At 41.3% G+C, this 18,348-nt stretch overlaps 1 protein-coding gene across 2 annotated transcripts in view; it reads right to left on the reverse strand.

Annotated features, from left to right (window-relative positions):
* Positions 1-18,348, reverse strand: part of LOC126176930 (BLOC-1-related complex subunit 5) — a 57,755-nt gene that overhangs the window by 13,640 nt on the left and 25,767 nt on the right. For both annotated transcript variants that reach the window (XM_049924122.1, XM_049924121.1), the window contains exon 3: positions 3,286-3,488. In XM_049924122.1, coding sequence (XP_049780079.1) covers positions 3,286-3,488 — 203 coding nt within the window. The remainder of the gene's footprint in view (positions 1-3,285; positions 3,489-18,348) is intronic.

Raw genomic sequence — 18,348 nt, forward strand, 5'->3', positions numbered from 1 at the left:
TCAATAGCACATTTAAGGCTTTATGACAGCAAATCGTTGGACTTTATCAAGAGGCTCCTTTGCTTGATTCTCAACTTTGGCCATGGAGTTCTCTGATGCTACCACTAGATCATCTGCATATCCAATCAACTCCGTAGGTTTGCTCCTCAACCGAAATATACAAAAAGGAGAAAAGTTCAATTCAAGTATCCCAGCATAAAGCCATATAGGTCAACCATTGTAATCACTTAGTAATAAAGTTTATCAATTTACAATTGCCCATAATCAATTCAGCCAACAATCCCTCCCTCTACTCCACCCTCTCCACAACTTTAGTCATAGAGCTTGTATCAGAGTACATCAGTTATCAGAAACTTCACAATCATCAGATCACAATTATCAAAGATACCCAATATCAATCGTGTGTTTACCATGTGAGGTGGTAACTACAGAGGGATCCAGAAAATTGAAGACATTTTTGACAGTTAATACCTTTGGAACAAAATGTCGTATCGTTGCAATTTTGCGCAGGAGCACAGTCCATTGTTTTCTCAACAGATCTTTGTGAACATTTTACAACAGATGAGAGTCCAGCAATGAGTGAAGGAAGATCATCGTTTGAGCTACGCAAGGCCATATTGAAGCGGTACTGGAAATACGAAAACATGATGGAGGTACAACGGCAATGATGTAATGTGTATGGAACTCAGCCACCAACACGTACAACAATTTATTGCATTCACTATAAATTTTGAGCTGACAGTATTGTTCAGAATGAGCATACAGAAAGATCTGGTCAACCAAAAATATCAACAAGTGCAGCTACCAGCACTGCTGTGTTGCAGCATTTTGCTGTGGCACCTCAAAACTCTGTGAAGCAGCATGCATGTGAAAGCAGCGTAAGCTGATCAAGCGTACAACAAATTCTGAAGACTACAAAGTGGAAAGTGTACATTCAAGATTGCTGCATGCTACAAACGAGGATGACCCGTATTGAAGGATGGATTACTGTGAGTGGTTTGAAGGCATGCCTCATGAGGATGAATGGTTTACAGGGATGGTTATCTTGTCTGATGAGGTACAATTCAAACTGAACGGTACTGTAAATGCCATAACTGCATGTACTGGACTCCTGAAACCCTCATGTTCACGCAGACAAACATTTTAATCTACCAGGTGCTTATGTGTGGTGTGACCTGTCATCATGCGGTTTGATTGGCCCATTCTTCTTTGAAGGTATCATAACTGGTAAGGTGTATCTTCAAATGCAGCAAACATCAATTTTACCTGCTATCCAAAAGGTGTTCGTAAATGAAAGATTTTACCTACAACAAGATGGCGTTCTGCCTGACTACCACAGAGACGTCAGAGCATACTTTGACGAAAATCTAACCGGACTATGGGTAGGTCAAACAGGAGCTGCTAAGTAGCCACCACAGTCTCCACACCTTACACCTTTTGATTTTTACCTATGGAAAACCTTGAAAACTGAAGTTTACTAACAGAAGCCAGCTACACTGAATGAGCTACAAAAAACCTTTGAAGCATCCTGTGTATCTATCATGCCAGCAACACCGACAGCCGCAGTTCTGTGAACAGTTCAGTGGCATTGATGTTGTTTGACTGCTAATGTGGGTCACTTTGAACACACAAAATAATCTCTATGCTGCACAAGAACTATAATAATATGTAATTTTGTTCCATTAACATTGACTATCAAAGAGTGTCTACATTTTTATGAACACCTCTGTATTTTAAGCACATGATTTATCATGTCATCCAAAGAAAGTCCCTGCCTGAAACAAAACTGGTACTATCTGGGGTGTCAGTAACTTGTACATCTGTCAGTAGTTGCATAGAAACTTGTCTTGCACCTTAGTGGGCACAATGATGAAGCAAATTGGCCAGTATATATATGGATACATGAGATCTCTTTCATTCAATTTCTTAACTGCAAACTCGTCAGAAGTCTTAATATTGCCTAAATCCTTCTTAGCCTAAGTGATCTGTGGAATGATTTTCCAGTGAATGCTCTCTGGTGGTCCCAGGAACTTCCTAGACTTAAGTTTTGCTAGTACTAAGCAACCTTCACATGCATGTCGAGGGATGTGGCACCATCTAAGGCATAATTTGCTTCAAAGTCTGCTGTTAGAACCTGGTGATCTTCAGCAATTCAGTCTTCATCCAGGAGGAGTTTATTCAGCAAAAGTTCTGCTGTCCACGTCAAAGTCACCTGATATAGTATTGAGCAAGTGGCTCAAACAATAGTCACCAAATGACCAAACAACTGTTTTGGGACTTAATACACTTCGAATGGTTTCCAGTTCTGCTTCTGCCCTCCCCATAACTGCATTTATGTATTTATTCTCTCTGTGGAAGATATTTCCAGGTACTTTATAGCTGCAATTGATTACAGCAATTGATTCATGACAGTTTAACAATCTAGTATCAAACAATGGATATTCCAGGGTAGATATTGGCCAGAAAAGAAGGGCAGCACCCATACTCACGTGGTTGTTTGACCTATGGGAGAGTAGCACAGGTGTTGAAAATGGATTGAACTGACACATGCAAACTGTCCCATCCAATCAAAACCTACTTGGAAAGCTTCTAGAACCAATAGGAAGGGATGACTCTAAGAATATACTCCCCTACATATAGTTCCCAAAGACAAGATTACACCAATTACAGCATGCACAGAGGTATTTAAGAATAATTCTTCCAGCACTCAATATGTGAATGAAATGGGAAAAGCCCTAATAACTGGTGCAATAGGCTGTACGCTCTACCATGCACTTCACAGTTAATGACAAAATTGTTTTTAGTAGTTTATGGGCTATGAAATCTATTTGCGTGTTACACTTGAGGTTGTCCTGGATTGTGATTTTCAAGAATTTTGCCGAGCTTTCTTTTATACTGTGTTGTTTTCTATGGATAATTTCATGTTTAGAGGAGTATATGATGCAATGAATGTTTGTGGCATGTGCTAGATCAGTAATTGAACCCAGATCTACCTTTTACAAGAAGCTTGCTACTAATTGTGATACCTGAGCTCACTTCATTTAACAACTCTTAGCATGAACTCGCTTACCCTCCAAGCAGCAGGTAGAAGCTTTTAGTCCAGCTGTGAGGCAAGCTCAGAGATCATTTAATGCAAAAGGCCAGATATGAGACCCAGTTTGTCCCACAGTTTCAGGTCATCTCAAGTGATTACTGCAGCATATATTCCTCTAAAGTGTAAGAATGTGTAATGCTGTTGAGACCTGGTGCATTATATGAATACTTTCTTGAAGAGAATTTACTGACCTGTAACCTAATGAGATCAGGATCTTTGTCAGTTGAATCATTGTTTGTTGCTGACTTCACCACAACTATGCTGTTAGTTACTGTTTTGTTTATTGCTGATAATTGCCTCTTTGGCACAAAAGGCTTCCTGGTCACAGGATTTCCTAAAGACTTGCCACGCTTCAGGTTGCTACTCCCATGCTTCTGCTGCAATTTAGGAGAATCTGCAACCAAACAGTACAATCCCTTTACAAATTTTGAAAATGTGACCTTTTTTGATTAGGATACAAATGCCTTTCCTTATGGCTCCGAATTCCAATAAAACACTCTTTGCCAAACCTAAGCCCCTTCTCCCCCCCCCCCCCCCCCCTCTCTCTCTCTCTCTCTCTCTCTCTCTCTCTCTCTCTCTCTCTCTCTCTCACACACACACACACACACACACACACACACACACAGAGTGGAGAAAGCATGGGAAAGGGTGAAGGGGGAGAGGGGGGGGGGAGCGGGACAAACATTAAGTCAATTCTTTTCAATCAACATCTCTTTTTTAACATATGGCAGACTGATATTCTGTCAGCCTCTTGGGGTTTACAGACAGGTTGCAAACTCATATGGGAAAGGATGTTGAAAAGAAGCTGCTACCCAATATCAGAACATGAAGAGAGTTGAGATTTTTGCATTCGAAGTGAGTATCTTTAGACGCTGCCTTAGAGCCATAATAACATCAAGCAATGCACTTGAAGTCCGCAGCTCGTGGTCTTGCACTAGCATTCGCACTTCCTGCGCATGGGGTCCCAGGTTCGATTTCCGGCGGGATCAGGGATTTTCCCTGCCTCGAGATGACTGGGTGTTGTTGTATTGTCTTCATCATCATCATTCACCCCCATTACGCTTGGAGGAAGGCAGTGGCAAACCACCTTTGCTAGGACCTTGCCTAGTCGGCAGTGTGAGTCTCCCGTATCGTTCCCTACGTTCCTCGGAGTATGGGACATCATCATCATCATCATCATCATCATACACTTAAAAATTTACAGTCAGTGGAACTACATTGATAATTTCACATTTTATTAGAGCTTGGGATGAGCTTGTTTCTGGTACAATCTCATGCAGGACAAATTACTTGTTACTACCACAGGAATAAAAGAAAATGTTTAATAAATTACTGAATTTACATAACTGACGAGATGTAAAAGAGAAGTAAGGCGATTACTTAAGCATACTAGACTAACGTCCTGCTCCCCCATAAACATAAGGTACCATAAAAAATGATGCAAGAAAAGAGGTCACACAGAACTTACTTTAAAATATGATGTTATGATATGATCTGTGTTTCTCAAGTGTCCATAAAAGTGAGTGAGTCACTGGGGGTACGAATTTTGGCTGAAACATGTACATCAGGTTGCTTAAAGTTGGATGTTAACTGTAAATTGTTTTAGAAACTTACTCTTGAGTTTCTCCCCCACCCTCCTGGGTTGCCTCACCAGAAGTTGAAGTTGTTATGCTCTCCGTGGAGACAGGCTCGTGAATGAGAAAAATTAGAAAATAGTCTCCAAAGTTGTGGGATAAGGGAGTGCATTAACTGTGGTCATATGAGACACACATGAACACTCTAAAATTTTATGAATGAGGGTTCATTACTATTTCAGGAAAACAAATTTTATTAATTGAATAAATTATTTATATATTTCTATAGGATAATCTTTGTGTAATGTAAGCACTATCCTGGAACCCAGTATCAGTTGCAGTTGCCTACTTAAGGGCTTCAAAATATTGATTTTCAATATTTTGCATGATTATTGACCAAATTTAAAAATTTAAAATGCTATCATAATCTACTAATTAAGAGGCATAATCTTACATTAGAAGTTTTAGAAGTTTACCACACAGGACAAGTATTACAATTAGAAACTGTTAGTTCCTTACTGACACGACACCCCCCCCCCCCCCCCAAACCCACACACAAAATTATGAAAGGAAAAAAAGTTTATTTCTTACTACTTTTCACTGTTCATGGAGTGAAACTTCAGCATCTGACATGATGTTTTAATTTATTACTTCTTTATTACTGACTCTACCCACAACAGACGTTCCCAAGGCTGTTTCAACGACACTGCAGAAATTTTGTTGGGAGGCCCTTACACATCCTCTGTATAGACCCAATCTCTCCCCATGAGATTTCCGTATTTTTGAAGCCCTGAAGAAAGACATCCATAGTGTCAATTTGCTTTAGACGAAGAAGTGCGCACTTGGGTACAATCATGGTTCTGTAAGCATCCATAAACATTTTTCCATGAAAGCATTGACCACCTTGTTTCAAAGTGAAATAAACGTATTAACAATTACGGTGATTACTTTTTTCCATCTGTCTTGTATTTATTTGATTGCCCCTTATAGATAGTTTGAAAAAGCCATACTTGTGCCATCAGCTGTGTAATTATATGTTGTGTGATGGCGCAAAGATGCTTTTTTTTTTCAAATTATCTAACAGTTGTAGACAGTCACCTACGAAAAGCTCCTTAGAGATGAACTAACTCATGAGGTGGGTTTGCATGTATAATTTATTACACTATGCCAGATAAGCTGTCCGGCCATCGATACTTAGTGGTACTCCTGCAAAGATGGGGTGTCTTGCTAGTATTATTTTAATCAGTCAGTTTACTTTAGATTTGAAATAGGAACTTTCTTATCTTGTGACTAGTAATGTTATGGGTAGACAATAGTATATGAATAAAAACCTATCTTTCTGTTTATACCTGGTACTATTTACACATCAAGGGAAGAATACAACCCTAAAAAACTAAAACTGAATAAAAATCATTTCAGAATACAGGGACATATCTGTTCTGCTATACTTCCAGCTCATTTACCTGTAAAACTCTGTACTTGTATACAATTGGTGTTAGAAGACTAATGAAACTAAGGACTACAGAAGTACAAGCCACTCATGAAACAATACCAAATAACACACAATATTACGAGCATCAAATCCACAAAACTCATAAACGATGTATTATTTGGCAAGAAGATAACCATTTGCCTGAAACAACCTATGTTAACACATGGAATACTTACACAGTCACACTTCCCAAAAAAGAAGTTGCCATGTTTTATGTTCTCATTATAAGGAAATGAATTTTGGTTGCTGCTTGACAATACTACAGACAATAATAATGGTGCACACTTAATTTGCTAAGCACAGTTCTCAGGTGATATACCTTGATCAAAATAACAAAGTGATTGATAATTGAGCACAAAAGTGCAAAGTTGTCAGTTCACATTTCTATGTGCAGGCAATATGGCTGTGGCAGCAACAACTGCATTTCCATTCCAGATACATTCACACCCTGCTCTTTTATATTCAATATTAGGGTTGTTTAGCAGGGTTATAATGGTCTTACCACTTTTATTCACACTTTTGCAACTAGTTTAGGACTTTCTATTGCATGAAATAGCACATCACACAGAGAAACAATGAAAATGAATTGCAGGTACTTAACTATGTTACCAGCTGTCTGCAGCAACTGGTAAATAGGATAGCTGAATAGTATGACAACTATGACCAGAACAGATGGCATGACCAATCTCATTCTCTAACTGGTTATTACTATGATACCTGTCAGTCACTTAGTTATTCCAATCTAGGTATAATTGAACTGTCGACAACATCCTTTGTAAAAGAATCACTGTGAGTATGAAGGCTCAAGACAGATGGGCTACTTAAAATATTTTATGTTGAAAAAGAATTTGTAGTGGACAAAGTGCGTTGATGTTCGTACCGAGGTGATCGTTCTTTGTCCAGATGTTATGGACAAGTGCAGTTTGTTATTGAACACAAAACTTTGGATTCAGTGTGGACCCACTGTATCATTCACAGAGAAGCTCTCACATCAACATATTTCAGTTCTCCACTGGTACATCTAGTAAATATAGCAAACTACGTGAAACTCGACCAGTAAAGCTATGTTTTAAAACATGGAATTGTGTGAGGTTTTAGGAGTTGAATATACACTTTGTTATACTACTGCTCTCTTTGGCCATCTTCTGTCTTGTACATTCCAATTACAGCAGAAATGTAAACATTTTTCTTGAAAACAAACACTTAGTTGACAAATATTTTGATGAAACAGATATCTAGGAGTCACAGTCGCCCAGGAGGAAGAAGTAGTAGCAGCAGAAGCAGCAGCGCAGTTGTTGGTGTTTGTACAGAGTGTTTAGTTTAACGTTTTCTCACTTGAGCTTCTGTCAAGAAATGAATAATATCTGACTGTTTGCCTATGTTGGTTAATGTCTGAATACATTTTCTAGGTACTTTCAACAGGAAATTGCTGAAGCATTTATAACCAAGTCTCTGAATTTACCGCCCTCCAGGAGAGCTGCCACACTCAAATAATACTCAGTACAGAAGACCTGGATAAAACCCAAAGTAGAAAGCCCCAAGATATTTAATGAGGCATAGAAAGTATATTGAAAAGACAGGTTAGACACCACTGGTGGGGGAGTGTTCACTGCAGTTGACAAACACTGTGTCTATGGAGGTCGAAATTGAGTTTGGTTGTGAAGTTATCTGGACAGGAGTAAATTGCCTGATGACCTTGAGTTAGTCAATGGATCTTTTTTACAGGCCATCTGATTCCACCATAAAAGTTGTAGAATCATTCAAAGAAAGTCTACACTCAGTAACATGGAACTACTCCAGTCATGTTAAATTAGCTGGAGGCAACCTTAACATACCGAGTACAGATTGGGACGTTTATGGATTCATTGCAGGTAGTATGTAAAAACACTCTCATGAACTAGTTCTGAACATATTTCCCAAAACTGTCTTGAGCAGCTAGTTCAACAACCTACATGCAAAAGAAATATTTTACACCTCATAGCTATAAACAGGTCTGATCTTATCAACAGAGTCAATAGAGAGACAAGAATTAGTGATTATGTCATCGTAGTGATGATGGTTACTAAAGTCAACAAATCTATTAAGATGGCTAGTAGAGGTTTTATGCTGGACAGAGCAGATAAGCAGTTATTACCATACTGAATGAATAGATATCATTTAGTTCCAACATGTTGGACATAGAGGAATTATGGGCTAAGTTTGAACTAATTGTAAATCGCACTCTGCAGAAGTATGTGTGAAGTGAAATGAAAACATCGTATGGCATTGATGGCCTGGAGTCCCAAGAAGGGTAAGTTCAGCTGCCGAGTTGCAAATCTCTTTCTAATGTTAATGCACTGGGCGACTTGCATGATCATGATAATGAAATGATGATAACGATAACACAATACCCAGTCCCTGAGAGGAGAAAATCTCCATCCCGGCCGTGAATTGAACCCAGGTACGGTCATGGGAGTCGATGCACTAACCACTCAGCAAAGGGGGCGGACAAGTGCCAAGTAAATGGATTAAGGATAAAAAAGATCCAGCATGGTTTAATACTCAGAAAATGTTGAGGAAACAGAGATTATTGTACTCTGGGATCAAAACAGAATGCAGAAATATCAACAGGCAAAAGTTAGTAGAAATTCATGCATCTATAAAAAGATCAATGCCCGAAGCATTCAATGACTTCCACCATCATACTGTAGTAGCAAAAGATCTTGCCAAGAATCAGAGAAAATTCCAGTCCTACATAAAACCGGTAATCAGGTTGAAGGCTACTATTCAGGCACTTCCTGACAAGTCAATGTGTTAATAGAAGACAGCAAAAGGAAAATTGAGGTTCTAGCTTAACCATTGCACAGACTTCCATATGGAGGGCATACAAACAGGCATCCTTGGCACTGATAAGCAACTGAAAGAATTGAAAAAATAAGTTGCAAAGTCCAAATGGAATCTCTATTCCAGTTCAACATTAGCTTCTTATTTAGCCTGTATTTCTCATAAATCTCTCACCCAGTGAAAAGTTCCACACATGTGGGAAAAAAAACACAAGTGATTCCTGTACATAAGAAGGGTAAAGGAAAGGACACACAAAACGACAGACCAATGTCTTTAACATTAGTTTGCTAAGAATTCTTGAACATATTATAAGTCTGAATACAAGAAATCTCCTTGAAATAGAAAAGCTTCTCTCCATACATCTCACAGTTTCAGAAAGTATTACTTGTGTACAACTTACCTTGCCTTTTTTTTTACAATAGCCTGTGAACCATGGCTGAAGGAAATATGCAGATTCTATATTCCAAGACAAGGGTATTGTCAGAAATGCCCCACAGAGGTATAGCAGGATCACTGTAGTTCTCTGTATATGTTAATTATCTGACAGATAGGGTGAGCAGCAATCTGTGACTGTTTGCTGATGATGCTGTAGCATACAGGAAATTATCATCATTGAGTGACTGTAGGAGGATACAGACTCAAACAATGGAAAGTCCAGGATGGGATAGCAACAATATTATGAAAAGGATAGATTGCTACTCACTTTTGGAAATGTCCCCCTTCATAAACAGAATATTTCTGAAGAAGGACTTTTGTGTCCAAAAGCTTAAATGTTTATAAGTCTTTTTAATGTGCTGGAAATATTTCCACTGAAGGACTTTTTTGTCTGAAAGCTTAACTGTTTATTAATCTTTTCACTGTGCCTGTCTGCAGCTTGATGCCTTCTTTATATGGTGAGCAGTAATCTACACTTAATAGTACTGTTGTAGATGGATACAGGATGGCTTACACAGAATTTCTATTTGGTGTGATGAAAGGCAAATAAGTAGAAAAACGATCATGTAATGTTCAGATACAATATTACTGGTATGCTGCTTGAGTCACATCAATTAAATATCCACATGTAACATTATAATGTGATATGGAATGGAATGAGCACATAAGGTCAGAAGCAGGGAATGTGAATGGTCCACTTCGATTAAGTGCGAGAATTCTAGAAAACTGTACCTCATCCACAAAGGAGATTGCATACAGAACACGAGTGGAGTACTGCTGGAGTGTTGTTATCCCCACCAGTTCCGATTAAAGAAAGACATCAAAGCAATTCAGAGGCAGGGTGTTACATTTCCTCTGAAAGGTTCATTCAATATGCGAGTATTACAGTATTGCAGAAATGCTCCATGAACTCAAATGATAATCCCTGGAGGGAAGGCTATGTTCTCTTGACAAAGCACTTGAGAAAATTTAGAAAACTGGAATTTGCAGCTGACTGCAGAACAATTCTACTGTGACCAATGTACATTTCATTTAATGGCCACGAAGACAAGGCAAAAGAAATTAGGGCTCATACACAAACATGAGAAGCGTTTTTAGTCCCTCGTTTCATTTGCGAGTGGAACAGAATAGGGAATTACTAGTTTTGGTACAAGGTTTCCTCCACCCCACACCACATAGTGGCTTGCAGAGTAGGTATGTAAATGTAAGATATCTTTGAAAAGTTAGATACACTGAATCTCTCCCTTCAATGATGCGCCAAATACATTTTAAATTAAATGAAAAAACCTCAGTTTTCAAAAAAAGATTAAAACTGTGGCAAAGAAAAAGTAATTAAGATTGAATTGATGGATTTTTCTTATTTGTTGCAGCAATCTGCAAACACCAATGAATTTGACTTGTCTTGCAATATAAATTCTGTTTTTGAAAATCATCTGTCATTTTCATTAATTTTTCTTTGCCACAATTTTAATATTTGTCTGAAAACTGTATTTTCTCGTTTAGTTTTAAAATGCGCATGGTGCACCCTTGAAAAGAGAGACCCTACATATCTGACTTATCAAAAATATCTACACTTACATAAATATGCAAGCCACCACACAGTGCATGGCAGAGGGGACCTTGTACCACTACTAGTCACTACCTTTCATGTTACATTTTCATATGGAGTGAGGGAAAAACAACTGTTTGTATGTTTGTATATGAGCTCTAATTTCTTTTGCCTTACCTTTGCAGTCATTATGCAAAATGTACATTGGCAGAAGCAGAATTGTTCTGCAGTCAGCTGCAAATGCCATTTCTTTAAATTTTCTCAATAGTATTTTGCTTACAGAAAACCATCTTCCATTAAATGGTTACAAAAAGAATTTCGAGAAGAAAATATCAAGCAGAAGTAAAGTTGTGAGGATGAGTTGTGAATCGTGCTTGGGGAGCTCAGTCGGTATAACACTTACCTGTGAAAGGCAAAGGTCCCAAATTCAAGTCTTGGTCCGGCATTCAGTTTTAATCTACCAGGAAGTGTCATATCAGTGTACACTCTGTTGCAGACTGAAAATTTCTTTCTGAAATATCAATAAATCTGCATGGATTTATGACCTACCAAATGCCAAGGTTCCAAAGAATTTACTTCCTTAGAAGAAGAAAATCTGACTGAATAGTCTCATCACAGTACACTGAAGACAAAATTTGACAGCACAAGGGTCTTCACAGTTTTTAATCATTACAAGATTAATATCCACTGCCCAGTAGTAAAACTCAATGAACATTAATTCCATCTGCAATTTCCTGTCTGTGCAAAGCTCAGTTTTCAGCAGTCACTGTAATAAAGAATAAATAATGTCCAAATTAATATGGAACAGGAAATGAGAATAGCTCTATCTGGTTTGATTCAAAGATTTAACACAGGATGTTCTACAGAGCAAGTCTGACTCACTGAGAAGAGTTGTCATCTTCCTCTCCGCTTCATTCATACAACTGACATCTATCTGTCTGTCTGTATGCAACATCATTCAAAACATTGAAAATCTTATTGTAGTCCACATGCAGGACTGGGACTGTAGTATTGTTCTTGTTGGTTGGCAGAACTACAGTTTTTTTGTCGTCCCACAGATATCCCAATGTTACTCTTTCACCCTTGGATACATAAGATCTTAGCATTGGTGCCTCGGTAAGTGCTCTCTACAGATTCCACTGCAAATGTCTTCCTCTGCTTCCTGCTCCATGGGGCAGATGTAATTTGCTACTAGTGGCATTTTAGAGTGGGAATGAAATTTAGCTCTTTAGTAAGGAACCTCACTGCATCCTCGGCAAGCTGCAATGAACATCATAAACATACTAACTTAAAACAACCAAGCAAAACAGCTTTCACCAAACACAGCCTTGAATATAACCATGAAATGAAATTCAATGAGAGCAGTAGCATGGTGCAAACGCCAAGTTTCTGTGACAGCATAATTAAGGAGTCTATCAAAATAGAGATTTTTTTTGTTGGTTACTTTGGTTTAGGGCACAAAAAACAATTGGGGTCATACGCGCCCAAGTCAAAACTATAGAACATGAAGACTTACTTTGTGTTCTGCCTTATGGCAGGTCTTGTCATGGGGGAAGCCTCGTCACAGAGGTCCACCGCATGAGCGTCTAGGGAAGTGATTCCAGTGGTGGTTTCCCATTGCCTTCCACTGATGATGATGAAATGATAATGAGGGCAACACAACACCCCAGTCCCTGAGCAGAGGAAGTCTCCGACCCAGCTGGGAATCAAACCCGGGCCCCTTGGCATGACAGACCGCCGCGCTGACCGCTCAGATATTGGGGCGGACAACACAAAGACAGAGAGGAGTTAGAAAACGGCTAAACGTCAGTCCCAATTGACATAATAGAAGACAGCTAAAAACAGGCACATGGAAAGAGGGCTAAAAAAGACACCATATATAAACAGAGGTCAAAAACTAAAAATTAAAGAGCCTTTGCCATACTGCTTTACTGGATAAAAAGTATCACGTGGTCAACAGCCCTCGCGTCATTTGCTAAAACGGCCCATAACTCAGACGCCAAACCCAAGTGGGAACGTAAATGGTTAAAAAAAATCAGCATTCCATCTGGAAGTGGCAGACAGTTAAAACTTGGGCATAATGTGTACAAAGTAGTGGGGTAGCACCACTTATCAAATGACAATGGCTAAAAAGGCAGTGCCCAATACGCAGCCTAGTTAAAATGATCTCCCGGCAGGAGGCTGAGAGGCTTGATGAGCCAGAGCTTATCCCCGTGAAGGTAGGACCATTGGCGATACCAAAGGGACACCACCTCCTGACAAACAGCAACACAGAGACCATCGGAGGGAATATAAGAACACACGGGCCGAAGTAAGAGGACTGCAGCCTTGGCAGCTGCGCATCAGCAGCCTCATTTCCTGGCAACCGACATGACCAGGACTACTTACTTTACTTTACGCGATCAGACCCAATGGACCGCGCGCTGCTTTGAGAGATTGCCTTCACTTCAGCCTGTCTTTGGCTCCTTTCTGCCAGCTTTCCAGCAGTCCCACTCTGTGAAGGTCTTTGAATACACAGTCACTCCATCAAGTTCTAGGTCTTCCTATGAGCCTTATGCCAGTTGGCTCGGTGTTGAGTATAGTTTTCAGCCATCGGTTGTCCTGCATTCGAGCACTGGAGTCGTCATGTCTTCATTATAGCCACAATGTTCGGCTCTTTGTACATATCACACAACTTTGTATTGTGACGAATCTTCCATTTTTCACTCTCATTATCGTAAACTGGTCTATAAATCTTCCGAAGGACTTTCCTTTCAAATATCATCAGTCTGTTCAGATCTTGCTTGGTTGTACTCCAGGTGGCATATCCATATAGTACTACTGGCTGTAGGAGTGTTTAGTAGGCATTTCTTTTGAAATGTCTTGACAAACTTCTGGTTTTGAGGCCATGGTAACAGCAATGACCTACCTGTAGTCTTGCCTGCATTTCCTTTTAACTGGATGGTTTATCTCTGAACACTGCACCCAGATTCTTGAACTCCCTGACTTGATGATAAGAACCTCCAGTTGTCTGTAAGGGTGGAAGTGGTTCTTGAGTTTCATTATGTCTATGGTATAGAACCATGTATTCCGTCTTGTCACAATTGATTTTAAGTCCAATTTTCCTCGCTGTTGTTTCCAGAAACCCACCGAAACATCACACTGGCTCCACCACAAGTGAGCAAGTGACAATTTTCCTGGACCTGTTTCACTAAGGGATGGGCAGTGTACAGTGCACATAGACTTTGAAGGGCACTGAGTGAGTCTGAGCAGAGTACACAATTGAAACGGCTGTGTCGCCAGATGTAGTCCTTGGCCTGATATAGGGCAAAGAGCTCGGCTGTAAATACTGAGCAGTGTGGCGGAAGCCAAGACACGGGTGCCAATGACAAAGGCACACCAGACCCCACAGTCAGTCTGAGAGCCACCAGTGTATACAAATGTACTTTCATGAAGTTCAATGCGAAGGTTGTGAAAAGGAATCATCGAAGCAGGAGGCATAGGATGTGAGGCCACGCATTGCAGACAAACAGCATGCATAGCTGATGAGGAGAAAGTCATGGCGGTAGGACAGTGGAAGTTCAGCAGCTTCAGCATACAGACTCTCAACCAGGCTGGTGTAAAAGGCGCCTGTGGCGAAACGGATTCCCCATGATGGTGAATAGTGTTGAGGTGGCGTAAGAGGGATGGACGTGCAGACGCATAAACAAAGCACCCTCAGGAGAGTTTCGAACAGATAAGGGACCAGTACAAATGGAGGAGGGTGGGTCAATCGGCACCCCCAGGAAGTACCATTGAGTACAAGAAGGACATTGAGGAACGACGTACAGTGGACTGCCAGGTAAGACACATGGAAGGACCAAGGGAGTTACCTATTGAGCATGAGCCCCAGGAATTTTGTAATTTCAACTAACGGAAGAGCAACAGGCCCAAGATGTAAAGATGGTGAAAGAAACCAACTGAGTCGCCAGCAATCCATACAGAGAGTTTAGTAAGTGGAAAAGCAAAAGCTATTGTCAATGCTCCACGAGTAAAGACGATCAAGATATTGCTGAAGATGCCACTCAGTGAGACAGGTCTGTGGAGAACTGCAATAGATGGCAAAACCATCAACAATAAAGTGAGCCGGAGGTGCCCAGTGGGAGACAGGCCATTAAAGGATTAATGGCGACAGCAAAGAGGATGGCGCTCAGGATGGAACTCTGAGGCACACCGTTTCCCTGGATAAAGGTGTCCAACAAGGCAGAACCCACACACATACCTTGAAAACTAGGTCTTTTAAAAACGCCTGAAGAAAACAGGGCAGGCAGCCACGGAAGCCCCACGTGTAAAGAGTACGGAGGATACCGTTCACCAGCAGGTGTCGTAGGTCTTCTCCAAATCGAAAAACATGGCCACAGTCTGGGATTTCTGCAGAAAACCATTAATGACATGAGTGGACAAAGTAATGAGATGGTCAACTGCAGAATGCTGCACTCGAAATCCACACTGTGCATTCGTCGGTAAATTGCAAGACTCAAGCCACCATACCAGCTGGGCATGAATCATACATTCCATCACCTTGCAAACACAGCTGGTAAGAGAGATAGGGCGGTAACTAGAAGGAAGGTTTTTGTCCTTACCAAGTTTAGGTAAGGGTATGATGGTGGCTTCACACCATCATCCAGGAAATGTGCCCATTGCCCAGATGCGGTTGTACGTGTTAAGCAAAAAGTGCTTGCCCGCAAGAGAAAGGTGAGGCAGAGGATCAGGATGAACTGAGGGCAAGATCTAGCTTCCTCATAGTAAAGGCGGCATAGTAGCACTCACGATTCTGAGAAGAGAATGGTATCGCCCGAGCCTCCTCCACTCATTTCCTATGGAGGAAGGTAGAGTGATAGTGGGAAGAGTAAAGCTGCCAGTCAGCCTTAGTAAGCTGCCATTTGGGCACGCACGCAGATGGGGTAGGATACAGCAAACAGATAGCACTCCAGAAATGGTCGCTCAGGTAGGTGTCAGAAAGAACAGACCACTCAAGACGATGGGCAAGCTGGCAGTGCAGAAGGACGGGTCCAAATGGGAATAGGTGTGCAAGGAGTCGGAAAGCAAAGTGGGTGCTCCAGTGTTAAGGCAGAAGAGGTTAAGAAGGTCAGCCAAGAGGGCACCACTCTGACAGGTCCTGGGACAATATGCTTAAGGAAGTCTGTCCTGGTGACATCGAATGATGGAGGGACATAAATGGTACAGAAGGAAAAAGTCAGGTGGGGAAGTAAAAGATAAATTGCAACAGGTTGAAGATGGGTAGTCAGGGATATGGGTTGACTGTGAATGTCATCCTGTATGCGCAGCATGACACCCCCACGAGATGGAATGCCGACCTCAGGCGGAAGGTCAAAACAAATAGGTAAGAAATGTGAAAGCTCAAAGTGGTCGTGAGGGCGCAATTTTGTTTCCTGAAGGCAGAGTACAAGGGGACACTGCAATGCTAAAAGCAGCCGTAAATCCTCTTTGTGGGACTGAAAAGGCTGCGAAAGTTCCATTGGAGGAGAGTCATGATGAGGAAGAGATGTAGGGGTGTCACCTCGGTGGCTGCCGAGTGACAGCCTGTGAAGAGTCGCTACTACAGGGCACAGAAGCAGGAGGATCCTGCTTCATGGGGTCCACAGAAGCATCGGCTTGCTTGTCCGGTCAGTCTGTGGTGTCCAATGCTGAAAAACGATTGGTGTGGCGCTCATCACGATACATGGGACAATCCTGAGAGGAAGCGGCACAGTGGCCGTTGCAGTTGATACAGCAGGGAGGAGGTGGTGGACAATCGCCCTCGTCGCATCCCTATCGCAGCTTACACATTTGGCTGGGTGTCGACAAGACAGTCTAGTGTGGTTGAAACGATGGCACTGGTAGCAGCACATTGCGTTTGGAACGTACGGCTGGACTGTGATAATTTCATAGCCTTGGACGGAAGCACCACTCTATGAAAGGTGAGAAAAAGTGTGCGGGTGGAAACTAAGGAGGTATCTATCATTTCACTGCACGATATACGGTAATGAAACCCTGATCAGAGAGGTAAGATTGGATTTTGGCTTCGGTTAGACCGTCGAGCAGCCTGGTGTAAATTACACCAAGAGAAGAATTCAAAGTTCTAAGGAGTCTCGACAGGGTGGCCATGGAGAAGCAATGCAGCAAGCAGTTGTTGTGCTTGAGAATCAGAAGTAGTCTCCAAAAGGTAAGTGCCATTCCGTAAACGAGAGCAGGATTTCACAGGGCCGGCAATTGCATCAACACCTTTCTGAATGATAAACAGATTTACTGTGGCGAAGGACTGTCTGTCTTCAGTACGTGAGACCACGAGGAACCGTGGAGCAGTGGCAATTTGGGAAGGTTGCAGCTCACGAAATCACCCCTCCCTGGGTGTGGCCTGTACCAGGTGGTACATGTGAACCCTACCTGTCGACCTTGTTGACCTGGGGCTCAGAATTGTGCATTACCCAATCACCCGCTACGCGTCAGACGCATGGGCCAGCTTTCAGGAGTGCACAGGGAGGAAGAAAAGAAAGAGGAACCTCAAAGACCGAAGCCGAGGAATGACAGGAGAAGGGAAAGAAAGAAAGAAAAAAGGAGCGAAAAATAAAAGTGAGACTGTTCTTACATCAGCAACAGACAATTCAAAACATTCCCAATAACACCCCAGACATGTTACCCAAGGGAGGGGAAAAAGAATAACAGGAGGATACACATACAGCACAGAAGAGAAAAAATGCTGCAAAGGCTGGGGGCCCACGGTAGCCAACTGCAAACCCGCCAAAGGGTGGCAAGCCCCCTGGGGAGATCGAAATAGAGATGGCAGAAAACCTAATAAACAGGGACAGCAGTTTTACATTAAAAAAAAAATGTGATACAGCACTCAGTTTACTGAAATCTCATTTGTTATCACATTCACTGGAGTTGGAAAACATTGAGAGAATTTGCATTTCACAAAATATCAGTTCGAGCTCTGAAAAACAAAAGAGCATCACAGTGCAATGTGGACACTGGGAATGGAACTCAGTTAGAAATAGCGTTGTGAGACCACCAACGTTTCACAGTCTGGTTGGAGCCCAGCGAACAACTACACATAACAGCAAAAATCACAGCAGCTGAAGAAGATGGATGAGTTGGTCATTGAAATCCATACATATTATAAAAATGAATGTAAGTATGTATGTATGTGTGTGTGTCCCATATATCCTCCTAAACCACTGGATGAATTTCAACCAAACTTGGTACACATACTGTATTCCTTACTGTCGAGAGAATCACTGTGGAGGTAAGAACCACCTATACAATATTTGCCAAAAGAGCAATGAAGAGGCATTGCCACAGAAACATTCAAAAAATCGTGTTGTACACATGCGAAGCAGTTGTGCCCAATGAAGACAAACTG

This window comes from Schistocerca cancellata, chromosome 3 (genome assembly GCF_023864275.1).
Source record: "Schistocerca cancellata isolate TAMUIC-IGC-003103 chromosome 3, iqSchCanc2.1, whole genome shotgun sequence".
In the NCBI taxonomy this organism is placed as follows: Eukaryota; Metazoa; Arthropoda; class Insecta; order Orthoptera; family Acrididae; genus Schistocerca; species Schistocerca cancellata.